The 26,955-nt window shown below is 34.6% G+C and overlaps 3 protein-coding genes across 3 annotated transcripts in view; 1 reads left to right on the forward strand and 2 right to left on the reverse strand.

Annotated features, from left to right (window-relative positions):
- The window catches only part of LOC125658949 (BRCA2-interacting transcriptional repressor EMSY-like), a 28,143-nt gene extending 6,247 nt beyond the window's left edge, over nucleotides 1–21,896 (reverse strand). The window contains exons 1-19 of the mRNA XM_048890419.2: nucleotides 21,850–21,896; nucleotides 20,722–20,886; nucleotides 20,536–20,610; nucleotides 20,028–20,203; nucleotides 18,870–18,992; nucleotides 18,208–18,437; nucleotides 14,387–14,594; nucleotides 13,161–13,267; nucleotides 11,635–11,773; nucleotides 10,950–11,114; nucleotides 10,674–10,814; nucleotides 10,458–10,567; nucleotides 9,946–10,077; nucleotides 9,621–9,786; nucleotides 8,965–9,109; nucleotides 8,670–8,734; nucleotides 8,424–8,482; nucleotides 7,917–8,298; nucleotides 4,950–5,149 (exon numbers count right to left, since the gene is read on the reverse strand). Coding sequence (XP_048746376.2) covers nucleotides 4,950–5,149; nucleotides 7,917–8,298; nucleotides 8,424–8,482; nucleotides 8,670–8,734; nucleotides 8,965–9,109; nucleotides 9,621–9,786; nucleotides 9,946–10,077; nucleotides 10,458–10,567; nucleotides 10,674–10,814; nucleotides 10,950–11,114; nucleotides 11,635–11,773; nucleotides 13,161–13,267; nucleotides 14,387–14,594; nucleotides 18,208–18,437; nucleotides 18,870–18,992; nucleotides 20,028–20,203; nucleotides 20,536–20,610; nucleotides 20,722–20,886; nucleotides 21,850–21,875 — 2,814 coding nt within the window. The 5' untranslated portion in view covers nucleotides 21,876–21,896. The remainder of the gene's footprint in view (nucleotides 1–4,949; nucleotides 5,150–7,916; nucleotides 8,299–8,423; nucleotides 8,483–8,669; nucleotides 8,735–8,964; nucleotides 9,110–9,620; nucleotides 9,787–9,945; nucleotides 10,078–10,457; nucleotides 10,568–10,673; nucleotides 10,815–10,949; nucleotides 11,115–11,634; nucleotides 11,774–13,160; nucleotides 13,268–14,386; nucleotides 14,595–18,207; nucleotides 18,438–18,869; nucleotides 18,993–20,027; nucleotides 20,204–20,535; nucleotides 20,611–20,721; nucleotides 20,887–21,849) is intronic.
- Nucleotides 5–4,905, reverse strand: LOC125658950 (transcription factor AP-2-epsilon-like). The gene has a single exon (XM_048890420.2). It carries the CDS (start codon nucleotides 3,308–3,310, stop codon nucleotides 1,970–1,972), a length of 1,341 nt encoding a protein of 446 aa, XP_048746377.2. The 5' UTR covers nucleotides 3,311–4,905; the 3' UTR covers nucleotides 5–1,969.
- Nucleotides 21,897–22,046: 150 nt separating the features above from the next.
- LOC125659723 (centrosomal protein of 19 kDa-like) lies at nucleotides 22,047–26,889 on the forward strand. Its single transcript, XM_048891493.2, has 2 exons — nucleotides 22,047–22,129; nucleotides 23,514–26,889. Exons 1-2 carry the CDS (start codon nucleotides 22,125–22,127, stop codon nucleotides 24,004–24,006), a joined length of 498 nt encoding a protein of 165 aa, XP_048747450.1. The 5' UTR covers nucleotides 22,047–22,124; the 3' UTR covers nucleotides 24,007–26,889.
- The last annotated feature ends 66 nt before the right edge of the window (nucleotides 26,890–26,955 follow it).

Genomic DNA, 26,955 nt, shown 5'->3' on the forward strand with positions numbered 1-26,955 from the left:
GTAAAAAAATAAAAATGAAGTGAAAACAATTTTAAACTTATTTTCATAATTTCCAACATTTGCAATTTTGTGCATTGTATTACATTAAGATAACTTTGCATACATGACAGATTTACGATAACTTCTACCAATTCAACATTGAGTATGTACAGGAAGATATTGGAGGGCCATGTCATTTAACCTTCTATTTCACCATGCATTGCATACAGTACTAAAACCATACTTTGTTATTTGATTACTTATAGGCATAGAAACAGTATACTAAAATTTTGCTACAAGTACTGGTAATTTTGTGATTATAAGAGTCATAGAAAATTTGTACAAAAACTCAATGTTATAAAATGCATATATTTAGAATATGTTAAAAACATTGCTTCACAAAGTACCACAAATTTATACTTTAATGAAAGTGTATGTCAAAGTTTCAACATGGTTCATGGTAGGGTCAAAGGTCAATAATGTCTTGTTTCTGCTACCAAAACGAATGAAAGCATAGTCATCAGTTGGTTTTTTCCTATACTATTTGTTTTTTGCACTTCACCAAAATTTTTAGAAGATGCAGTAAGTACCTAAATCAATTTTAATTCTAGACTGGCAGCTCCCTGATCCAACCTGTCAAAGGACACCTGTATTTCTCTCCGAAATTCGATTCTTTATTGTCCTTGTGTTATACAACTCATCGGAATACATCTACATGTAGTACATGTACACACACAATATATCTAATTTTGTAAGGTAACAATGGGTGAGTGGACAGGACAAGATAGGAGTAGAAATTACAGATAAAACAATTTTTAAACATGTATTTTAACTACATTAAAGAATAATTTACGTTCGACTATAATTTATCTGAATTTTTTTTAAAACCATTTCTTTTAATGAACCTTTAACGGTTTGGCAAATAACAGGGCACTTTGTCATTAACCATCAGATCTATTGGTCACTTTTTTTCTAAGTGGAACAGGATGCAATGGCTTGAAAAAATGTCAATCATAAATTTTTTAATGATACACTACAATCATAAATATAATATTCATGTATATGTATACTGCAGGAGTTTATTATACATATATCTCTAGATTTTACAAGACAGCATAAATGCTATTCATGAATTCTTTACAAGAATCCTTTGAAATATAAAAACTTAGCGCTTCTTTTTTTCCCCAAGTCTTTTTAAATTTTACTGTAAATTTATATCAGCAACATTTATACAATGATTAATAATATGCAGTTAATCGCCATAGTCCTTTGAAGAGGTTTTAGATAGGCCCTTCAGATACCCCTTAATCACATGACTATCATGTGTTGGTTATGCAAAAAAAATTTATAAAGGGGACTTGACTGAATTTTATCAATTACACAAGTTTCTAATTTAACATGGGCCAAAATTCAGTATTGAAACCTCTTCTTTCTGTAATAATCCTAGTCCACACATTATACAAACACAGCAAAATAATTTTCCTAAAGCAATATTTGTTGCCTGTATAGCTCAAAAATACCATTAAACAGTTTTCTCCATAACACATGTTCATAGCACGTTTTGATAAGAAGTTTGATCAAAACTACCCAGATCATTATACATTGTACATGTATAAAGTATTTTGATCCCTTGTCACAGTTGTACATTTACATGAGGGACCTTTTCTCTCCACTATAAATATATAGGAGCAAAAATGACAGTAAAACAGATATGAAATATTAGTATCCATTTATTCAAAATTTGCAGTTAGTACAACATGTTGAACACAAAACATTATTAGATTGACAAAGCAGTAGAATTAATCACATTAAATAGTTGTAAGTTATCGAACATCACAAAATGACAAAAGACTCGGGAATTACAGATCACTGAAAATAATTAAACACTTTTAAAAAAAGAAGAAGTCTATAAGATATATATATATTCATGCACACTGAAGTCTATATGTCATTCCTAAGCACTCTATTTACAAAGCAAACTGCCACATCTTTACAACTTTCTCTTCTTGGAGGGTGGCATGGATCCATCGGCGAGGAAGCCCTTGTCCATGACTTTGAGGACTTCAGTCAGGTACGTCTGCACCGCAGCAAGGGAAGCAATGATGGCAGGCGATCCAAAACCATGGGAGATGAGGCTGAAGTTGGTCAGATAACTCTGTATCTCTGGTTCCAGGACAGGCTGGGGACGCGAGTTTCCAATTGGAGATCGGTCTTGATTGAGGATATCCATGAACTCTTTCAGAATCTGTTTCGTGGCCAGCACCATATTTTTGCGTGCCATGATTTCCTGGGGATCCAGCGTCTGGTACTTCTTACAGTTGTATTCGGCACATTTCTTGGCGGGGAACTCCGACTCGCACAAGTACCCATAATCCCTCGCTAGACGTACAGCTTCGCCTTCCACCAGTGATGTCATGAGTGTGGTCTGGACAGCCTTTCTTCTGCCTGCTGGGAGACTCAGGCCAATCTTGTCAAGCTTTTCTCTCAGACTTTTCCCTCCATTCTTGGACTTTGCCCTTCTGAGAACTCCACCAAGCAGGGAAGCATTCAGGCACTCTGGGGGAGCTAATCTTCTCTGTATCTCTGCAATAGTGACTTTGTACTTGGTGGTACTGCTGAGGAGGGAGAGCCTTCCATCCACCATGCAGAAAACATCAGCAGGAGCAGCTGCAGCAGATATATCCACATCATTGCGACTAGCTTTCTCATGGACTACAACGGCGGTTTTCTGCGACTCTGGATTAAAGTTGCCCATCATTTCCCTAGACATGTAATTCTCCATCGGTGGGTAGTTTCCATTCATGGGTGGCATTGCCTGTTGGATCCCATTGCTCATCATACCTTGGTCTGCGAAACTAGCAGGCATGCCTCCCGGCATCATGGGTTCTGGTCTGTGGATGCTTGGACCCGCTCCCTGCATGGATTCTTGTCTATGGATGCTAGGACCCGCTCCCTGCATGGGTTCTTGTCTGTGAATGCTCGGACCCGCTCCCTGCATGGGTTCTTGTCTGTGGATGCTCGGACCCGCTCCCTGCATCTTGTACTCGTGGACAGTGTCCATGTTATGCATGGCTTGGTACTCCTGCTGATTGGGTTGTTCCTGCTGCTGCTGGTAGTCTGACAAGGTGGCGTAAGCATTATTGTACTGGTAGTCCATGTTAGGCTGCGATGACACGGTGTAAGGCGGTGGGAAATAAGGCGCAGGATAATCGGTCTGGGGTTGCATCACCGATTGCTCAGTAGCGGGGGGATACGGGTGACTCTGAGGATTCTGACCGTCAACATTGTGATGGTCGATGTAATCCCTATCGTACATCATAGCCCCATTCATCTTGGCTTTAACAGATAAATGTAGCAAGTTAACAATTACCAATTTCCAGCCAATGGAAAAAGTCCAAATATTGTCTGAAGATTTCAGAGAGTTTGTTCTTCACTTTCAATAAATCGTTTCCACAAGGTCTGAACAGCTCTAAGCCAGAGTGAAAGGGCTAGCCAGAGGGATACCTATATATACCTGGCCTGAGCACACAAACCAATTAAACGAGTTCTACCTCCTACTCCTGACACCCTCCAAATCACAGGCTACTCTCATTGGTAGTTGCAGGTGCTGCATCTAATTACATTTCCAGTACTAATTACAGGTACCTAGGTCTCCTCTTTCTCACCTTCACTTACAATAAGTAGGTGTCAGTGCACAAGTAGACCATTTAACAATCATTACAGCAATTATAACTGACAAAATAATTTGTATTATTATCTAGGTTTTAGAAATCATATTCCATACATGTAATTATTTACAAATCAAATGTTGGATACTATACAGCTTGATTAGGATTCCTCACCAAGGTCAAATTATTTCAAGAAATGTTTCACAACTAGGTTTTAAAAAATAAATAAATTCAATTATAACTTAATCCTGTCTACCATGTATAACTTTTATTTTAAAATTAGAAAAATGTTTAAACATTCCAAAAGTGAACATTTTTCAAAAAAATTATAATTATATTAAATCTTTCCTGAAATATTTTAATAGATATTTCATTCATGCATTTTTAAATATCACCAATGCATGGAGGTTACAGTTTTCTATACTAGTATTTCAAATCTTTACTTTTGATTAAAATCACTAATGTCTATCATTTCCATTTTGAATCTCACTTAAGATGAGTACTAAACATTATAAACTGAGAACAACTAAAAAATAGTGATACATTGATTGTAGTATACATCTCAAATATCTATTTATTTGTCCATAAAAGTGTCCTTGTTTATGAATAAATGTAAGATGCAATTTTAGGAAATAAGAATGACCTTGAGAACATATCAGAATTTGTCCAAAAACACTTGCCATACATTGATCTGATTTTTCTTAATCACATCTGGAGATCTGCCCTTATCTTCACATTTATATTTCTCAATCATAATTTGATTTAAATCATATCTGAATGCACAGTTAAAGGGACTGATCCACAATTTCCCCTCAAACTTTGTTTATCACTTTTAATGATCAAAATATACTGTCCAATGTGTTTAAAAGGTTTCCCAAAAAATTAAAGTTATACCTTATTACAGAAGCTCATTTTAGAGAGTTTATTGATTTGTAAACAAAGATTACAGTATTCTTTAGGTAAAATGTGTCATCTAAAGTTAAATTTGAGACTGTGCAAAATTAAGATGCTTTAAAATACAAAATTAACATTTCACTGGTTTGTTTGTTTACATTAAAAGACTCTAATCTTTGTTTACATAACAGAGTTAAGGCATCAAAATTTTGGCTGTCAACATTAAACGAGTTATATTTTTAATGTTTAACATAAAAAATGAAAAATATTTTTTCAAAAAAAAAAAAAAAAAAACCCTAACAAAAAAACCCCATGAACCAGTTCCTTTAATACTAAATTATGAAACTTTGCCTTTCTATATACTACCTAAACATATAAATTTTTTCATACACAAAAGCCTGTTCATACCTGTGTTTGAGTAACATTGATGGTGGAGGATTTAGCTAGCTCCTGTATGGGTATAAAGCTACTGCCCGGTTTGATTCTGATTGTGGCAGTGTTCAGTGTGGTAGTATGAAGGGATTTGGTAGAAGTGGCATCACTGACATCAGATGCAGCTATATTCTCTTCGGTTGTGTCAGCTGACGTTTCTCCAGATGTAGCAATCTCTGAAATAAAATGAAGGTACGTATAGGTCAAGATTCAGCTTTCAAAGTATATGTGGTTACAGAAAATCTAGAGTAAATCTGTACTGCACATGCCCTTAAACATGTATTGCAAATTCCCTTGAAGGGGCTAACCCTTAAACATGTATTACAAATTCCCTTGAAGGGGCATTCGCTGTGAAAGTGATGGCAACTATTTTTTTTTCAATGGCATGGGAATATACACCTGTATATCAATGACTAATAAAAACATTTATTTTGCCCTAAAACAAGAGAAACCTAATAAAACTATGTTAGATAATTGCTTCTAGTGTAAAGAAATATATAGGGAAGAATTATTTAATCACCAAAATTACACATTCATGTGCCTGCTTTGAGGTTGAAAAGTGTTTGAAATAATTAAATACTGATGTTATTACTGAAATATATAATATTGAGCAATTTTCATTGAATTCAATTTTTGCTGACAAAATGACAGCTAATTTAAACAGACTTGTAACAGGAACATTCCTTTACTCTATTGACCAGTGTTAGCACAATACCACTTAAACAAAATGATTCTTACATTCATTATGGCAATCCTATAAACAAAATTTCAACGTCTTCCATCCTCCTTTTTTTAAATCTAAAGACTTTCATTTTCTCTCTCTCAGTAAATGACAACTTTAAATAATTACATTGGTTATTTCATAAGAATCAGCACTTATCACAACATTTAACAGGACAATCAAGTGCAAAATGTTCTCCAACTTCAAAAATAATTTACAAATATCTCGCACCAATTTCAGTATTGGATTTATACTATTGGCCAATACTAGATGCGCACTAATTCTAGACCTGAATTGTCAGGTTTTCACATTTCTTCAAAGGTTTTGTATTCTACTTATTCAGCTGTGCTGTTAGTGTCCCCCTTTTCAAGAGTCAAACTAACCATCTTTTATTCACTGTAATAGTCATCTTATTAAAGTTTATTTTAAAGATATCAAACAAAATCAGGTCTCAGAATTATGTATCATGTTTGACTATAGTAAAAAAATCTGTAAACAGTGTTGAAATTGCATAGTAGCCCACAACCTAAAAAAATATTAAAAAAAATTGCAAGAATTATGCATGTCATTTTTCTGTACTCATAAGATGCTGGTGAAAAAATGTCATTTTTAACATCTATAACCTAATTACATGTTTCATATTCATATCTAAGTAGACATGTCTGCTTTCAAATTAAAGTTGTCAACACAGAACCCAACATGTTCTTCTTTGTTTGTCATAGCAACAATACTATATCTAAATTTAATTTAAACAATATTTTATTTATATGTGTAAACATAAATGGATTAGATACTAGGCATTGCTTATACACTAACCACCATAAATAAGTATACACATAAGCTTTTTACACATTTTGGCATGAAATATATTCAATATAAAAGAGAGCTGAATTCACTGTGTATAACTTTCAATTTATCTCAGTAAAATAATCAGTTATGGGTACAACTTCAATATATGTGAAACAATGGATAGTCAATGTTTATGGCGAAGTATGTTAAATTGTGATATTGGTTTATTTACTGTGAAATTCAAAGTGTCTTGTAAAAGTACACATCAAATACACAATAATATGTATTAGTAATTAATTTGAAATGGTTTCTAGTTGAAAGTTTGCATAATAGCTCTTTTTAGAAAATTCAAAAAATGAAGTATTTTAATAAAAAAATAAGGATTTAAAAAAAAATCAAAAGCCTAATGTCATATATTTATAACCAAGAGTTATGTATTTCGTATTGAAAAATCTGTATCAATGATGTAACCCATTTTTTATATGCGCAAGTAACTTATTTTGGTGTGTGTATACTTATCTATGGTGGGCAGTGTATAAGCCTTCTCCCTACAAGTACACTGCATCTAAATGTACATGGATAGTATGTAGATCCTATAGATGTCTTATGCCTGATTATATTTTTAGGAGAAGAGAGTGTGCACAACATTAGTTTAACATGAAATTCAATTCATTCCATTTTCCTCTCGAGTTTATTGTTCAATTTATTCATACATACATATACATATTGGTATACAAGGTAGGATTAAACATAATATAGGATTTTACATGTCAGAGGTAATATCATATACAATGGAAAAATAATAAGATAAAAAATAAAAGAATGAATTTGTATACCCCAAACCAAACAATGTGTGCAAATGTATATGCATGAAGGTAATTTCATCAATATTTCCTGTATATCATGAAGGGTTTTTTTAATGTCTAATGTCATGAATTTTTTCATTAATCAAAACTTAAAAGTATGTATCAAATTTATGACAAATGTTGTGAAATTGAAAAAAATAAATAAAATAAAACTTTATTCCAGATCAGTTGTAACATGATTTTCCCAAAAACTTTAATTTACATTTTAATTTTTTCCAGTATTGCAGAAAATCAGGTGTTTAATTAAAGCAATTTACACCAATAGTTGATGCAAAATCCTGAGGACCTCTTAATGGCTTGGGTGTTAGGTATTTAAGGTTAATCATTCCTATCTGTGATCTGACACTTGTGCTCAGATCTCGTTAACTCAATCCTGTTGTGATTAACTAGGATATGACATACTCAGAAAACAGCAAATAGTAGAATGCTTATATATATATATGAGCAATATTTATTCTGATCTATCTTCCAGAAATAAATTTCATAATGATATACAGTATAAATATCTGTGTATTAAAAAAGTCATCTTTTAATATCAAATGAATATTATTATACCCATAATCTTACCCACAATTCCACTGTCAGCCTGACTTCCTGTTGCTGATTTGTCAGAGAGTACATCCTCCTCAATAAACTGATAGGGATCTAGATCTATCTGTGCTTGAGCCAGTGAACTGCTCAACAAATCATACGCTTTAGAACCTGGGGTTGCCTCCCCCTGGGGAGCACTTTCTGTAACAACTTTGGGCTCTGCTGTGAGTCTGCGAGTTTCTGTCTGTCCTGCTGCGTTTGTCACTGTATAGAATATTCCTGTTTGTGGGTCCAGATCTCCTTGAAGATTCAGATTACGAGCAATCTGTTCTAACTCATTCTGTGATGTGATTTCAGGACCCTGAGCTGTGTTTACAGTTTCTATGACAACACTCTCTTCTGATGTAGACTCCTGACTCTATACACATAATTTAAATATCAATAAAATTGCAACATACATTCAAAATACAGATACTTTATCATTTACATGTGACGAATTTCTTTCAACAAGCTGTAAGATAACACTGAAGAATGCCATCTTACCTCTTCCATCATCATTGCTTCACTCTGTTCTGGATTATTCAATATTTTCATAGCTTGTTCTATAATAAATTGGTATAAAAACTTCACTCAGAATGTACTATTACTGTACATATATACATGTAATTACATATAAAGCATGGATGTCACCAATTAAAGTTTACAAAAACAGATTATAATGCATATTTTTGAGAGGACTACTAAATGACGTTAATTGCAAAAATAATCAGAATTCTTCACATGGCTTACCAATTGTGTAGAATTGTTGCTGAGAAAGCTGATCTGACAACTGTCCAATGTCAACACTAGAAGACCTGTAAATATTTCAAAAATGCAGGTTTCCGAAAAATATATTAGCTTGACAAATTCAACATTATGCAAGTTGGGATGTAGAGGAGACACTACACTCTTCCCTTTTCCTTCTCCCTATTTTTCATTTCTCCTCATCCCCACGTACCTGCGATTGTTGCCTTCCATTAATCCCCGTCTTTGGCTGATTTTTCATATCTGTGGCTACCCATCGTCGACTGAACTACTGACTAACCTTTGAACAGTGACCTTTGGCTTGCTGGAACTTTGTTGCTCAATAAGCGCCTGTACAGCAGCATTATCAACCCCTGCCTGGAAGGATGGGTTATTGTCATCATACTCAAACCATTCATTGCTGGGGAGATTATCACCTGAGGTACCTGGAGCAAAATAAAAGTACCATGTACAGGATGTAGACTGGCAAGAATAGCGAAAGAACGTACTGTAGAATCATTTTAATTTATGGGGGGCAATGTTCGTGGGTAAGCAAAATTTTGCTGGTTCGTGGGGACGTCATTTCGTGGATAAGCGAAACGATGTCACCAGAAGAGATAACTCTACTTGATTTAAAAAAAATGTTCAAGAACACGTAAATTTGTGGGCAAGAGTGACCCAAAAAATCCACGAACATCAATCCCCCACGAACATCAATCCCCCACAAACATTAATCCCCCACGAACATCAATCCCCCACTAACATTAATCCCCCACGAACATCAATCCCCCACAAACATCAATCCCCCCACGAACATTAATCCCCCCACGAACATCAATCCCCCACAAACATCAATCCCCCCACGAACATCAATCCCCCCACGAACATCAATCCCCTACGAACATCAATCCCCCACGAACAATGATGATTCCACAGTACATGGCTTTTCTACTGTACCTTTACTGGTCGCTGTGTCGGACTGACTACTAGCACTTCCTGTCAGAGCAGCCAGTGTGGCTTCATCAAGGTTAATGGTGACATCACCCCCACCCTCCGTATCCTGACTGGCTGCCTGAATCAGATCCTGGATCAATTTTCCTTCTGCATTCTCGATACGAACTCTCTGAAACAAAGCCATTTGAGATGCTCTACTGAGTTATACTGAAGTGCAAATCTAATCTATCATTTCATCTATTCATTTTGAAACTTTACTGCGAGAGACAATCATAATTTTGATAACATATATTCTGATAAAAAAATTTTTTTCACTTGTATTAAGTACCTGTCTTGTGGCTTCCAGTTGTCCTGGAGTCGTAACAATAACTTTTCTCTCTATAGGTCTTTGGGTTCCTGAGGGTGATGTTACCACAATATGTTTCGTACTATCTTGTTTCTGTAGGAAACTCACCAACTCCTATGCAAGGAAGAAGAAAGATTCTGGTTTATACATGTATATTGTAAATGTACATTATTATGTGCGGTACTTATTTCTGCAGAGTCGGAGGTCACATAAAATCCACTGAATTTCATACCAGCAAACTTAAAGCAAGGATGATATTTTCATGTAATCCATATACTACTCAGTGTAATTAAGTACCCAAAGACCAAACGAAATTATGACTCCCTGGAGTGGGTTACATCTACTGTATTGTAGATTACTTAATTGGAGGGGAAGCAAATAATTCTAAATCAGAAAATATTTAGCATTTATTTCTTAAAACAAGATTTCCCTATGACCCATGCAAACATGTTTTCTGTGAAAACTTCATCTCCAAGACATATTGCTGCACTGACCTTTTCAAATGGACTTGAGATGACAGTTGTTCCCCTTACTGTGGAGGTAGGTGTTCCCACGAGACGCCGGGGTTGGGTCTTCTGTACAACAATTACATTAGGTTTTCCACCTGCAACCATTCATAAATAAATATAATGTCATACTCAGGTTAAGGATATATCGTATTCATCCATGAATTAATATATAGCATATCCGTCCTGATGATCCAGACTTACTTCCACCTGTTGCGGATTTAACGGCTGTCAGATGTAGTGTTTTAGGATTCACCGTTACAACATTTGGACCACGGCTTGTTCCTGTTGAGATCACTTTTCCACCTTGTGTGGTTATGTTTAAAATCTTCGTGCCTGCTTGACCTTCAAGATAAAATATGTTGTTTTCTGCCAACCATAAATCAGAAAAACAAAACTTTCATTCATTTTATAAAAATTTACCATACACAGTACATCTGAGACATGGGCCATATTCAGAGAAATACTTTATTCTCATACCGATGGATGTAATGGGTTTGGTCACCATAGTGACATTGGAGGAAGTTGATGCTCCTGGACTGACGACAACTACAGGAGTACCAGAGCTGGTGGGGAGCTGCGATGGCTTGGGTAGAATCTTGCTCCCACCTGACCCAGGAAAGCTCTGGGTAATTATCTTCATACCTGCAATGAGACAAAATTTCAATGTCTGTAGTACTTTACAGGTCCTCCATTAAGGTACATGTAGCTCACTACACTAAAGCTTATAGTCTGTATGACATCATGTCACAAGATGGCGATTTAAATGTTTTGTGAAATTATTTGAATTGATCGATTTGTTTGTCTATCATCGTAGCTCAGTGGTTAAAGCACAGGGCTGGTAAACCACAGATCTCGAGTTCAAATCCCCCAGAGTCTTTTGTTCATATGTAATGAAATAATTTTTTTGAAACTCATGTTTTTATCCAAATTTGTATATTTTTTGCCTTTTTGGCATATATACTTATTGTATATCATCATATCTTTTACAATTAAATCAATTTGTACTGATTTGAGAAACTATTTCTGGGTGTAGTGAGCCACCTTAATTCATTGAATAGAATTGATGTAATCATTTAAAGTAACATTAAATAGGAATAGATTTTTGAAATTGCACTGTACTAGTTTTTGAATGGAGAGTCAGTCCAGTATTCTTTAAACTTACCTCCCTCCTGTCGGATCTGAATTGTGGAGGGAGACTTGCCCACTGGTTTTATCTGAAAGTTCTGCATGGACTGTGGGGAAGGTTGAATAGGTTGTGGCCCCATGGGGATGACCACGCCCGGTTTCTGCTGACTCTGGCTCTGCAGTAGAAGAAACAAATCTATCAATGATAAAAAAAAAAAATACATGTTGCTGTCAAGGGCCTGGGCCTTTCCAATTGGGATAAACAGCAAAATTTGCTCAAAATTAGTAAAAACGTTTCATGCAAAAAAAAATGGGGGGGATGGGGGATGAAACCAGTTCACTATGGTATAATTGGACTCCTTGTGACTTTCAATTTGTCAAAGCTTACCTCATTTAAATAAGCAGAGGCCAAAAAAATTAGGTTTACTTAGCAATTTTGAGGCAAAGTTTTGTAATTTGTGGGCCTGTGTAGGAGATGAACAATAAGGCTAGCCTGCTTTGATTTGTCGTCATTGTTTGAGGATTTTAAAGCAACATGAAATGTTTCAGAAAAATGTATGGGAGACTTCCAAAATTGTGTCAAAGGGCCATAACTCTTGACAAAATTCAGGTGAAAATCCAGTTTAAAAATGCACTTTTAACAGTAGAATTTTTTTGGCTTGGTTTACAGACACTGGTGTTGTCCAAAGTGTTTTATTCTGTTTCTTTTCCAAAAGTTCTTTGTGAGGGGTACAATTTTTTTTTAATTGCAAGTGTTTTGTTTTCTATTTCCTTTGGAGGACTTGCATTCAGTAAAAAAAAGGTAAAATTTTAAAACTTAAATTAGGCCATGCATCAATTTTGCAGAAATAGGATAACATGTACATTCACTGTGTGTATTTCAAATTTCTATTTATTGCCATTGCTTATCAATTGCAATTATTAAGACACATTTTGTTTCAGTCTAGTTAGATCCAGTTTTGTTTCAATCTAATATTAGATTCGTTTTTTAATGCCGTCTATCCATGTATGAATACATACATTCCCTGAATTCCGCGACTTCCTTTGCATCATTGTTGAAAACTGTTTTCTGGTTTATTTTCATTATTTGAATAATAATAAATAATGCTTACCTATATCAAATGATGGTTTATATTTTGTATTTAGAGTTTGTCCTTTTTGGACCATTTCCCTTTATCATCGTTCAAAAGAAAATCATTACCAAATATGGAGAAAAGTCAAGGTCAGTTCATTTTCAGCTGTTACCTTAAAATAACTTACAGATCAATAATATCTATATATTTTACATATTTGAAAGTATTCATAAAAAAAAAAAAAAAAAGAATAGAATGTCTTTCTTTGGGTTCTTAATCGGTATATAAAGGTCACAAATTTGCAGATCTTGTTAACCTGAGTTACAAACGATTGATAGACATTTCTTATTTAAATAATTTAAGTTCTGTCAATGCATGAATAAAATGATGCAAACTTCATATTTTGAACACATGAAACAAAATACTTGCAGGTTGTAACAGTGTAAAGGGTTGTTTGAAAAAGCTCTACTAATAGTTTCTAAAGAATTACCACAGGAAATCTCTGCCTAGGAACAGTTTTAGGTCGTGGCCTTTGAATGCTGACGGTTGGAGTCAAGAAGGTCATCGTTGATGTTGAAACAGCAGTTGTCGCAGAATCTGAAATTAAATAAGATTTTGTTTTGGAAACTGTACTGGTATTTTAGAAGAGCCTGCGTGTGTAATTCTCCACTGTTCCAGATAACTGAAGAGTAAAGTTATCTCACATAAAACACTTACACCAGATTTCAATATTTTGGTATGACAAGATAAAACTAGAACTGTCCTAATGGGACTAATACCTCCCGCGGGGCATATAAGATGATGGGAAATATTTAATGCAAGCACATTGGATATTTTCACATTATCTACAGGGCAATCAATGTGAATGCAGAAGTGTATATTCTACAGTACAGCAGTACATGAAATATTAAAAATATGCTTAATATAAACAATGAATACTATTTGGCACATTTTAGGTTGTATGGTTGCAAATCCCTGGTCAACTCTTCTAGTCTTTAGTTTATATTCACTTTGTTAAAGATCATTATGTTATGCCAACTTTACTTTGTCATTGATTTTGTCAGTAAACAAATGACATTAGCTCAAGTATTGGTATTATTGTAATCTTTTCCACTGGTATAACAACTCTAAGTAGCTGCAATAAAGGCAGTTTACTATGAATCCCATTGCCAGGGATAGTTGAGATTATAAATACTATCTGACAAATAAGTATTCAACACACATGAGCCACTTTATGTTTTACCGAGAAGTCACAAGATTGCAGATACAGTATGTGGATGCCAAACCCGAAAATGTCCGTAACTTCCATAACTGTTAAAATATTTCAATGAAAATAGAAGATGCACAACTACATTATATATATAAAATGAGAATAAAGTTTGAATCAAATCTGTTCAACGGTATTAGAATTAAACTCTGGACAAAGTGTGCAACCCCCAAAATGAAAAGAAAATGTGCATAACTTCTATAACTGTTAAAATATTTCAATGAAAATAGCAGATGCACAACTACATAATATATAGAAGATGTGCATAAAGTTTGAATGAAATATGTCCAGCGGTATTAGAAATAAACTTCGGACAAATTGCGTCTACGGACAAACGGACGGACAGACTGACAAAGTGATTCCAGTATACCCCCCCAAACTTCGTTTGCGGGGGGTATAATTACTTCAGAAATGCTTAAAATTCAGAAATACTGCAGAGTTAGTTTTACTTGAAGTTGATGACATGGGAGTTGCCATTGTGACTATATTGCTGAGATTCCCATTGGATGATGACCCAGAGGTTGGTAAAAAGTTAGAAGACTTTGGATTGGGTGTGGTTCCTAGAGAGCTGGTTGTTTTAACCACTGGGACTGTGATTGACTTCTGATGAAGAATGCTGGAGGAGGATGCTTGTCCAGAACTAGATACTAGAATAACCTGTAGGGAAGCAAAGTATTGTCAATGGTCTCAATTGTAACACTCCTAAACATGTATGCACATTCATACTTACATGCACTAGTTTCTATTTTCAATCTTAATACTAGCATATTCTATTTTATGTAGCATGGTACAATTAAGCAGCTGGAAAAACCTAAATAAGCCTTCTCCAGATGTTTACTAATGTTTTGTTGGTAATAATTCTATGCTGTTTTGATGAAATATATTTTTTCAATAAAGTGCACCGCCACGGCACATGATACGCCCGTCACATACTGTTAACATGAACATATCACCATGAAGAGATAGGTATGCATGGAACCAAATGTCAACCTTCCTTTAAGAATCTTACCCACTTTATGGCCTCATGTGACATTGCTTCAAATATTGATAATGTAAGCTTAATGATTTTTAAAAGGATATAAAAACATTTTCCCAAATGTTTTCAATGAAATGATTAAAGTGCAAGATAGCCCTTTAACCAAGCAAACAACTTACAATAAATGGGAGTACTCAAAAAGGTTGATTTATTCAACATATCAAAAAATACATATATCAGTATCTGCCTTTGTCAAGTCTTCAAGTATAAAAGTAAAAAATGCATGGTGATGTCAATATAAATAAATATAGATTAAAAACGGTTATTTCAAACACTGGTGCATCTCCTATGGTGTAGTTATTCATTAGAAAAAAATAATACATCATATATTTCTCAACTGGTTGTGTTAGACTTGAGAAATGCACATCTGCAGCTTTGCTCATTGTATTTTAAGGAATGAAGAACAATGCACAGCGTAATAAAACATCAAACATTAGTCATTATGTTTATTCTTAGACTGTAAAACTGTCATCTTAGTGAGACATGACAATCTGCACCTTGTTGTTGAGATATAAAATAAAAATATATTTTACAATATCATATTAATTCTTAAACTTTATACCAAATAAACTTTCAAAGTAATGGCTACCAATTAGAACTGTTCTAAAATTTGACAGATCAATTAGAAGGCCAGATTCCTCTGCCCAATTCCTGATTGCAAGAGATATAGATAGCACCTCCTTGATCAGATTGCTGTAACAGAAATCTTCTAAACTCATTAATTAATCTGTAATTTGACAGAATGCAATTTTTCTGTTAGCAAAATGCCTCCTGAATTGCTTGATAATTACACCCATGGGACAAGGGAAATTTCTCTTGTTACTGACACAAAAGAAATAATTTGTTTGTTATATACTGCTGTATAGTACAGTGTATATAATGAAGAATGTGTAGTTTCTTGAATTAACATTTTTTAATATGGTTATTGCAATATTATTTCATCTGTTCAGATTTACACAAATGCCCAATCTGCAGCTTTGTTCATTGTATATCTTTTTTCTGAACAATAACAAAACATCAAAATACTAATCATTAAAATAGGCCTTTATACATATTGCAACCATTTGTTGTCTTAGTGAGAAATGATACTCTGCATATAGGTTGCTGAGAAAAAAAATTAAAAATTATATAGTACAATGTCAAATTAATTTTGAAAATAAAGACTAACCACAACAAACAAATTCACTTTCACAAATAATTTCTGGTATATCTGCAATTAAGAGGCTAAGATCTCTCTGCCCAATTCCCTAGAGATAAAGATAACACCTGCTTGATCATGTTGATCAGAGATGCTCTACACAAAACTCATTAATTAGTCTTGTCAAAATGCCCTTTGCATGCTACTCCCATGGGACAAGTGGAATTTCTCATGTTATTGTTAGAAACAAAGGAAACATTACATAGGCTAAAAAAAGCTGTACAGTATATCATAAAAAAAATATGTGTTTTCTTGATGTAACATTTTTGAATGAGGTTTTCTACAAAACTCTTATATGAGTAGGGATTGTACCAATTATAACATACTTTTTTCAAAAAATCACTTCAACTAAATGTCACAGTGACCTTAAAGTACAGTGCGACACACCTTCTACCTAAGATGCATAAGTTGACCAAGTTTCATGATTCTAGATCAAATAGTTTTCAAGTTATGAGCCGGACAGGGTTTTACCATATTTGGCCATATCTTCTTAATTAAAAGTCACAGCGACCTGGTTTTAATGTGCGACACACCTTCTACCCAAGATGTATCAACTGACAAAGTTTGATTATTCTAGGCCTTATAGTATTTAAGTTATGAGCCGGACACGAAAAAGCTAACAGACGGACGGACAGACGGACGGACATGAAGGCCATAACATAATACGGCCCGTCTTAAGACGGGCGTATAATAAAAGCAATGACCTTCGAATTTGACATAAACAAGTTAAATTACCAAATGTTATATAAGGAATAAAGAATAAATATGAAGGTTGTTGTTATTAAGGGGAATATCTAAAAAAAAAAAAAAAACCCAAAAAAAACCAAGAGGCCCATGGGCCACATTGTTTTGAGTCACCTTGGCCCATGTATAAAGATTTTCCCTATATATACGCATGTAAAACTTTGATCTCCATTGTGGCCCCAACCTACCCCAAGGAGCCATGATTTTTAAATACTTGAATCTGTACTATGTCAGGAAGCTTTCATCATGTAAATGTAAACTTCTATGGCCCAATGGTTCTTGAGAAAAAGATTTTGAAAGATATTCTCTATATACTTGTATGTAAAACTTTGATCCCCTGTTGTGGCCCAATTATACCACCAGGGGCCATGATTTTAACAAACTTGAATCTGCACTATGTCATGAAGCTTTCATTTAAATGTAAACTTTTCTGGCACAGTGATTCTTCAGAAGATTTTTAATGATTTTTCCTATATATTTGTATGTAAAACTTTGATACCCTATTGTGGCTCCATCCTACCCTCGGGGGTCATGATTTGAAAAAACTTGAATCTGCACTATGTCAAGAAGCTTTCGTGTAAATTTGTATGCAGGAAGTTTTCAATAAGATTTTCCCTATATATTTGCATGTAAATATTTGATCCCATATATGGCCCCAACCCATCCCCGCGGGTCATGATCTAAACAAACTTGAATCTCCACTATGTCAAGAAGCTTTCAAGTAAATTTCAGCTCTTCTGACCCAGTGGTTCTTTAAAAGGTTTTTAAATGACCCCACCCTATTTTGCATTTTTATGATTATCTCCCCTTTGAAGGGGGCATGGCTCTTCATTTCAACAAACTTGAAAGCCCTTCACCCAAGGATGCTTTTTGCAAAGTTTGGTTGAAATTGGCCCAGTGGTTCTGGAGAAGAAGTCTAAAATTTGAAAAGTTTTCAGACAGCCGATGGACAACAGGCGATCAGAAAAGCTCACTTGAGCTTTCAGCTCAAGTGAGCTAAAAAAAAAAGAGATTGGGGTACTTTCTGCATAATTGGTGGAAATGAAAATGAATTTGCCATCTAATGCAAATTAACGCAGATTAATGCAAATTAATGCAGATTAATGCAAATCAATGCAGATTAATGCAGATTTTTCACATTTCTATGAAGTATTACCAATAAACAGTAGTTGTCTTAGATATTCCCTGTATCAACAAACACAAGTAATGTACAAAATAGTTTCTAATTGTCATGGTATCTGAAATGTTTGGTGTGAGGAATATTTCACTCCATCTCAGCGACATGTACCCACCTTCTGTGACTGGCTAGTTGTTGTTGCGACTTGTGGGCGTGTCTGGGGACTCTTGCTGATGGTGATTTTCACGGGGGACATCCCTGAGGCTGTGCTTGCGGTCGTGGAATAGGTGACCCTGGGGGTCTGAGTACCAGCTGATGGGGATACAATGTTAATGGACTCTGAAGACTGACTTCTCCTTCTTTTTCTAGCTGGCATTTCCTCCTCCTCTTCTGTGTTTAATCCACCTACAAAAGTTTCCAAATGTAACTACACAATAATGATTGGTTTTTATAATGATTGGTTTTTATATAGCGCTTTTCCAGCGTATGCTCCTCAAAGCGCTTTAGAATACATTATTACCCCGGCAGACCTTATATTAATCTAGAACTTTCTCAGCTTCCTGGGTAGCATACAGTGCAAGCTGCCGTTACAGGCACTAGAGCACTAACATTCTAACAATATATTTCACTATCTATAGCCAGGTACTCCTTTTACACTTGGGTGGAGTGAGGAAATTTGTGTAAAGTGCCTTTTCCATGGACACAACGTCGGCCCTGCCGCGGCCAGGACTCAAACCCACGACCTTTCGGTCGAGAGTCTGACATCCTAACCACTAGGCCACCGACGCCACAAAAGAGAATTGAAAACAGTACTTGAACATAAAATGTATGCAATACCTTTGATGTGAATCGACATTCCACTTGGAAGTACCACCACATTGGAATTTGGACTTGCTGGTCTTGTTACCTTGGTGACAGTACCACTAACAGGTGTGGGTGGACTGGAAGAGCTACTGCTTACTGCAATGTCATCAAAGTTAACAATCTCTTTCAACTTCACTTTAGTCAATGATAAAATCTTATATTCAGGTTATTGAACTTAAATTCCCCATGATGCACCTTCACACCCACTTTTTTGGGGAAACTCCATTGGCTCACTATCCATGAACAACTTGCATGAATATCAAAAATTTAAGTATGTCTTATTATTCAAATCCCTGTTCAATTCCAGCCCTACTTATTTAAACAACATATTTCATTTCCAAAGCAATAATCAATACATCTTCGATCTGAATCAAACTTTGACTTGTGTATGCCATCTCATCAATGTCAACTTTTTCAAAATACTTTTCCATACTCTGCTGCTTTTTATGGAATGACTTGTCATCATCAATCAATGCTTTCAAGCATCAAGTTAAAAAATGTGCAAAACAATGTCAAAATAATTTCTGATGTTTGATTATATATATACAATGTATGTATATTTATGTTTTGTATATGTTTATTGACAGAAGGCCCTAGAGAAGATTACCTTTTTTGAATAAAGTATCTTATCAATACTGAATATACCTAATTGGGATTCCTTAAAATGTGAAAAACTGAGCAAAATTCTAAAGATTTGATGTACATTTTTTCAAACTTCAATTCTTCAGTGATAAAACTAAGAAAATTATGTAAGATTAGTTTTAAGTCATTTCTTGTAACTTGATGTCAGGAATGACATACTTTATTTTATCAACTGTTATCTGTCTTTTCACAGAAAATATCAGTTTGATTTATTTAATCATTCCTATGCTTTACTTCTCTACTGCTGAAATATTTGGTTAGTAATAACATAAATCTGGTTCTTTACTGTACATTAAAACATGCACTTTTTCATCTGAAGTTGAAAAATCCAGGAAAATTTGAGCATTTATGACCTGATATCTTTGGATCACTGGCATTTCTATAAGTAATATACACCATAAAGCTGTACATTCAAATAAGTAATTGAAAGTCATTTTGGGAGGACAAAATAGCCCCATTCAATACACAGACGTTTCTCCACTGACTTACACTCTTTGCTGCCTGTTCTAGATGGACTTGGCATGGCTGCATTTTTCTCAGCCTGTAAATTAGCCATCTGATTGGCAGTCACTGTGAAGGCTGTTTGTGGCACTAGGCGGGGCATCAGGGGAATCAGTCTCCTCCCTTCTATCATCCACTCTGCATCTGTGCTTGGTCCACACATGCTGCAAATTGATATGCAAAAAACCCTGCAAACTTGATACTGTCAGTGGTTTTACTTTCACGGTGCTAAAACTTCGTGGTTTTTCATATTGGTCTAATTGCGGTGGTTTTATGTTCGCGGAATTCAAATTCATTACTGGTAACTGTTCAAATCATATTGTGTCACACTTGCAAAATGATTGTAGTTGTTTTAATTTTGCAGAAAAATCTCCGACCGCGAACATAGCGAAATTAAAACCACCGCAATCATTTCCCCATTTACAGTATTTCTTAAGTTTGATGTCTGAAAGGCCTTATCACACGATACACGTCCTCTCTTTCGCTGATGACTTACTGGTCAGCTATTGTGGATAGTTTCTCATCATTAACAGCTCTTCTGACCTCTGCTCTGTGTCTCTCTGTTGAGATGCTACAAACAAACAAAAAAATGTTGAAAAATTTCAACAATTTCAAAGTTTTTTTTTCTTCTAACTATGTCATTCATGACAGGCTCTTTTTCATTCTTCATCAATATCTTTACCTGAGTGTGGATTGAAGATCTTGTAGAATTTTTTTCTTTTCTTTTGTGAGATCTCCCTGAGCTCTAAACGCTGAAACAATGGAGCTATAAGCATCTAGCTCCATTCTCCGTAGTATTCGTTTACATTCCTCTTTGCTCATATCTAACAACATTGGCCACATGGTGCTAAAAATACAAATAAAAGGGGCTTTAGTACATAAGAGGTAGGTGGATGAATGGTGTACATTGGCTCTTTAAATATTCTGTAATTTCAAAAATCGTTGTTTACTGGTATAGTACTCGGAAATCATCCATAGGGTTCATATCACGTACACTTGTCTCTCGTTAATATCATAATATACCTAACTTTCATTCTATTACATCAAAATCTGTGTCATCATTTACCAATTCTTGAAATGGAGTGAAATATTTCAGGCTTTTGACTAATTTTTCACATACGCCGCCCGGCCTATACTTTTAATATTTTTTTTTTCTTGTACATGTTCAAAAAGCATTGAGGGATAACTGATAATCTGTAAAAACACTTTACAATGTTCAGATGCGTTTTACTTCCATAAACTGACTCAATGTAATAGTTTATAGAAGAAACTCCAAATACATGCCAAAAAAAAAGAGAAGTAGAGCAAGAGCAAAAGGGGTCGGCAGTTTAATCTGTAAAGATATACAATGTAAACAATAGCCACTGGGCTCCGCGAGCGAACGCTGGCTAAGGTCAGTGGTTGTCGTTTATTGTTACACTGTGGACCTTGCCGACTCCAGTGGTAAGAGTCTTTAAAGGAATTAAAATCTCAAATGACCCACTAGATTTGCTGCCTTCGAGATAATGCGTTTAAAAATTCGAGTGTTCTCTATTGTTGTCTTATAGCATATTGTCACAATAATAAATATAAATATATGCAACAAGTCCTTTTGAGTTAATATATAATATGCAATACACAATTGTTAAAATGATGCAGGGTCTATGAATCTAATACATAGTTGAATGTCCTTACAAATCATTCTATTAAAACATTTAACTATTCTTTTAATTATAAACCATTTACTATCAAATTTAGAAACCATATAAGCTTGAAAAGTATTTAAATCATATGTCTTTAACGCTCAGCACGATAAAGAAATTATGCTCACAAATAATCTGAACTTTTGTCCACCATATTGTATAGGCGGTTAGTTTTACGCATGCGTAAAAAATAATAAATTTAATAAAATAGATAAGTAGAAAAGCATATCGATATTCATGAAGAAAAACAAAAGGAAAATGTTTTTACTTTATAAAAAATAATTTGAGGAATTTTTTTTTTTTTAGCGAGTTCACGCATGCGTGTAAAAGTTTGTTTAAACATGGACGTCAAAGGAAGAAGTTGAGCTCCTCTGCAGGTGCACGTTTTCGTGGTTATGAGATTATGATGTAGGTTCATCTTCATTAGATATTTTCTAGATCTATAGTAATAGTATGCATTCATTGCATGTGTTCAAATTATGTTTTAACAGTCATGATGCTTCATATTCAAATATACCTTATAGTTTTAGTTGTAAAAAATATTAATCCAAATTTCCTCTGTGGGTAAACAATTCGGATCAGTGTGACCCCGTACCCTTTCTACAGAATATTGCTAAAGATGAGTAAGCGATTTACATGTATGTATGGAGAGATGGATGGATGCAGTTGAACTGATATGGACTATACGTTGTTCGAAACTCTCGCCCGATATTAATTTACGGACCACATATTTTAAAAATACATTTATTTCATGAGGGGGAGGGAGATATGAAGATTTATTCACTCAAGTAAAATCCTATTCCTCCCAGGGTAATGCCTGAGAGGAGTGCAATATTTCTTGGGTAATATAGATCTCCATATCTTTTAAATATTTTATTTATTTTATTTGCAAATTCAATTCTGGGCCCTATTAGGCATACAAGCTTAAGAAAAGAAGAAAAAAAAGTGACAATCTAAAGACCAAATACAGAAGAAAAAAAGAGTGTACAGCAAATTAAGCTGTCTAGAAATACACGATATAAATTGTTTATCAATTAGTTTATTACACGTGGAAAAAGGAATACCAGACAATGTTACAATACACGAAAGTTACATCCCTTGTCCGCCATCTCCCGGATAAAAATCGTATTTCCCTACGTTGGCCTTTGTAATTTTCCTATCTGTAGCTTTGACATCTGTTATTTTTCCATCAACTGCAGTCAACTACAATAATGCCCCAGATTGGGGCAACCCATTAACTTGTATGAAAACTTGGTAACTGGCTAAAATTCAAAGTAATAACATCTTACATTTGGTAAGGTAAAGAAGGAAAACTTGGTTTTTCGCCGATTGACCTTTGGCTGACCCCGCAAAGGGACGTAACTCGCGGTGAAGCATTGATACGTGTATTGTAGGCCTGTAATATCTGTAAGACAACGAGATATAAACACCACTATCAGTCACATCTATGTTTTGAACAATATGAATTTTCAGAATCACAGATAAATAACAAAAATGAGTTACCATCACTAATAAATTTCACAGATAAAGATATAGCAACAACAACAAAATTAATTAACTAGTTTCACAGTAGAAATTACAAGACATTTAATTGTGAAGGAAAAACTTCAAATGCAGGAATACTAAAATAAATTAATGCTAAAAAGAACACACATTTCATTGCTTTTAGTGTCTGTCATTTTCATGAATATACCATAATATAGCTTTTGTAAAAATGGGTTTCCACCAACTATTCTGACTTAAGGGCAGCTAATGCAGAGTATACTCAAAACTTCTATTAAATGTTTTACAGAATGGATGATGGAATAGAAGTGAAGAGATGTGGAGTGAAGTTTTCTCCACCAGCTCTCGTATTAAACTACCTCATAAAGGATTCAGGCAAGATGCACAGAAGGACGATGCCGCTTCGAAATTTTAATAAAAATTCAAGTGTGGATGCCACCGTAGATGAGTTGCTGGCAAACCCAAAACATAGCAAGTTTATGAAATGCATGCCTAAATTTCAGCTATACAGACTTATAGCCATTATCAGGGATAAATTAGGTGGAATGTCCCTTGAAGAAAGTTTAGCAAGAAATGATGAGATTGACAGATTAGACCCAGAGGAAGATTTAAATAAGGTTGATGTAGAAACACTCCAGAGAAAAAAGTCAATTATGGAGGACACTTTTGAAAAGAATTTGAAGAAACCTAGTGATCCAGACTTTCAATATGATGTACAAATGGACTTTAATGAAGTTGAGGCATGCGAGTGGGATTCAGAGGAGTCAGATCAGGAATTCTAGAATACCAAGATTCAGAGGAGCAGGAATTCTAGAACATCAAGATTCAGAGGAGTGGGATCAGGAATTCTAGAATACCTAGATTCAGAGGAGTCGGATCAGGAATTCTAGAACACCTAGATTCAGGGGAGTTGGATCAGGAATTCTAGAATACCAAGATTCAGAGGAGTCAGATCAGGAATTCTAGAACACCAAGATTCAGAGGAGTCGGATCAGGAATTCTAGAATACCAAGATGCAGAGGAGTCGAATAAGGAATTCTAGAACATCAAGATTCAGAGGAGTTGGATCAGGAATTCTAGAATACCAAGATTTAGTTAAGCTTTTCATTTCAAAACATTGTGATCTTAGTACTGTGCTATACTCAGTGGGTAAATTTTCGCTCAATGTAATTTGGCCAAGCACACCAAAAAAGAAAAAACAATTTTGTTACAGTGCTACTTTAGATTTGACCAGGTATAACTTGCAATATGTACCTTAAAGCAATACAAGATGTAACTGACAGCAAATAAATTTAAAAATAAAAGAACAAATATTCAAAATATTTGTGATTGAAATTTTTCAATGTTACCCTCAACTACATGCAATATTTGTTTTATTATACTAAATGTTATATAAAAAAAACAAAGCAGAAAAAACTTACGTCTGTTTACATTTAATCAATCACTATCATGCGATATCTCGTATATCGATATGGGTATTCGCGTTTATTACAAATGCTCAAACGACGTCGTCTAACAACCTACGGCGAACTGTACGCGCAGAAATTTGACGCATGTGATAATTTTTTATAATTTAACCCATTGTCAAGTACTGTTACCCGTTGCTAGATACTATCACCCTGGAGCGCATGCTTTCTGTTCTCAGAGGGTAATAATATGTTTTTTCAAATGCTTCTCAACCAATCAGATTAGAGTATTTTACATGAAAGTATAATAATAAAAAATACCGCCAGTTACAGATTGTATTGCTTTAAGAGTACTTAAGCTATTTTTATTAGATTAGCCAATTTGGAATTTGTCTACAAGATATGTCAAATAGTTAAATGGGTGAAGATAAAAAGGGGATGAAATTTTTCTAGAACTGTATACAATGCAGTTATGCTGATTGATATTACTTTTGAATTCATTTCATGCTAGTAAATGATATGAACAAGGAGTCTTATTTTGAGTTATTATATGCTATTTCTTTTGAAATACAAATGCAAAATTTCTCTCGTGTATGGACCATTTACTCTTACTTTTTATGTTCTCTGTGTTACTAGTAGAAAGACTAATTATGAAAAGGGGGGGGGGGGGATACTGTCATCTGCAGTTATGAAGTGAGCTAGAATTGAAGATTTGGATGGATATGCCATTGACTCAGTGTTAAATGTGTTTGACAGTGGGTTTACATGTGCATGTCTGATAAACTATAGCAATTTAGATTGATAGGAAAGGTTCAATATGGCAAATTTTGTGGCTCTAAAATAATCCCTCATATTGATAGAATAAATCACACACACACACAAAAAAAATTGCTCATGCTTTAAATTTGTGTGGATTGATATTTCCTCAATAGCACAATGTACACATATTTATTTTATACTCCTGCCAGTAATTTGATATTCATTATGTACTGTAGATGCACCATAAGATAGATAGGTGGTATCAGGGGTTGTTTTTTGTGTTGTTATGATATTTTCATGTAGATGCTATCTAGATATTTTGAATTTTTCAATTTATGATTTCACAAATCTTAGGATTTTTTAAAATTTCAATATATGTGAAGTAGAATTTCAAGCATAGTACGTACATCTACTAAAGAGTAGAGAGTTTTAAAAATACTTTATAAATGTCTAGAACACTTGTTCAATGTTCATAGTTTAAACTGCACTGCATGTCAGTAAAGTGATAATTGACTCTATCGCTGGATTCAATACTTCTAAGAAATCATGATATTAAATTACACTAGCACATGCATTATCCATGAGAAAACTACACAATTTGCAATTATTATTTTGCTTTATGATCTATTGCTAAAAAATGTCCATGCATCACAAACCATCCCAGCATTAGCTCACCTAAGCTGAAAGCCCGAGTGAGCTTTTCTGATCACCTATTGTACGTTGTCTGTATGTTCGTCTGTAAACTTTTTACATTTTCGACTTCTTCTCCAGAAACACTGAGCCAATTTCAACCAAACTTGGCAAAAACCATCCTTGGATGAAGGGCTTTCAAGCTTCTTCAAATAAAGGGCCGTGCCCCCTTCAAAGGGGAGATAATCACAAAAATGCAAAAATAGGGTGGGGGTCTTTTAAAAATCTTCTCCAGAATCACTGGACCAGATGAGCTTAAATTTACATGAAAGCTGCCTGACATAGTGCAGATTCCAGTTTGATTAAATCATCCCCCCCCCTTGATGGAAGGATGAAGCCACAATAGGGGATCAAATTTTTATACACATAATAGAGACAATCTTTAAAAAAATCTTCTTCTAAAGAACCATAAGGCCAGAGAAGTTTACATTTACACGAAAGCTTCCTGACATAGTGCAGATTGAAATTTGTACAAATCATGGCCCCTGGAAGTAGGTTGGGGCCACAACAGGGATAAAAGTTTTGCATGTGAATATATAGGGAAGATATCTAAATATGGACCAAGGTGACTCAGGTGAGTGATGTGGCCCCTGGGCGTCTTATTGTCTGAGAGACATAAATGTAATAGATACTACTCATTGACATGAAATGTTTACATTATTGTATGTGGATTGTTTTGTGTATATCATGTGTAACTCTTGCTTCATATATCAGTTGTATAGGTGCATGTATGGCTCACATACAAAGAGAAATATTTATTATTATCATATGTCTATAATTGTTATATGAAATAAAATCAATTTTATACATTTTTGAGTCAGAATGAATTTGTTTCTGAAATTGTGTGCGTTTTGTTTTTAGGTCACCTGAGTCACT

Source organism: Ostrea edulis, chromosome 9 (assembly GCF_947568905.1).
Source record: "Ostrea edulis chromosome 9, xbOstEdul1.1, whole genome shotgun sequence".
Lineage (NCBI taxonomy): Eukaryota > Metazoa > Mollusca > Bivalvia > Ostreida > Ostreidae > Ostrea > Ostrea edulis.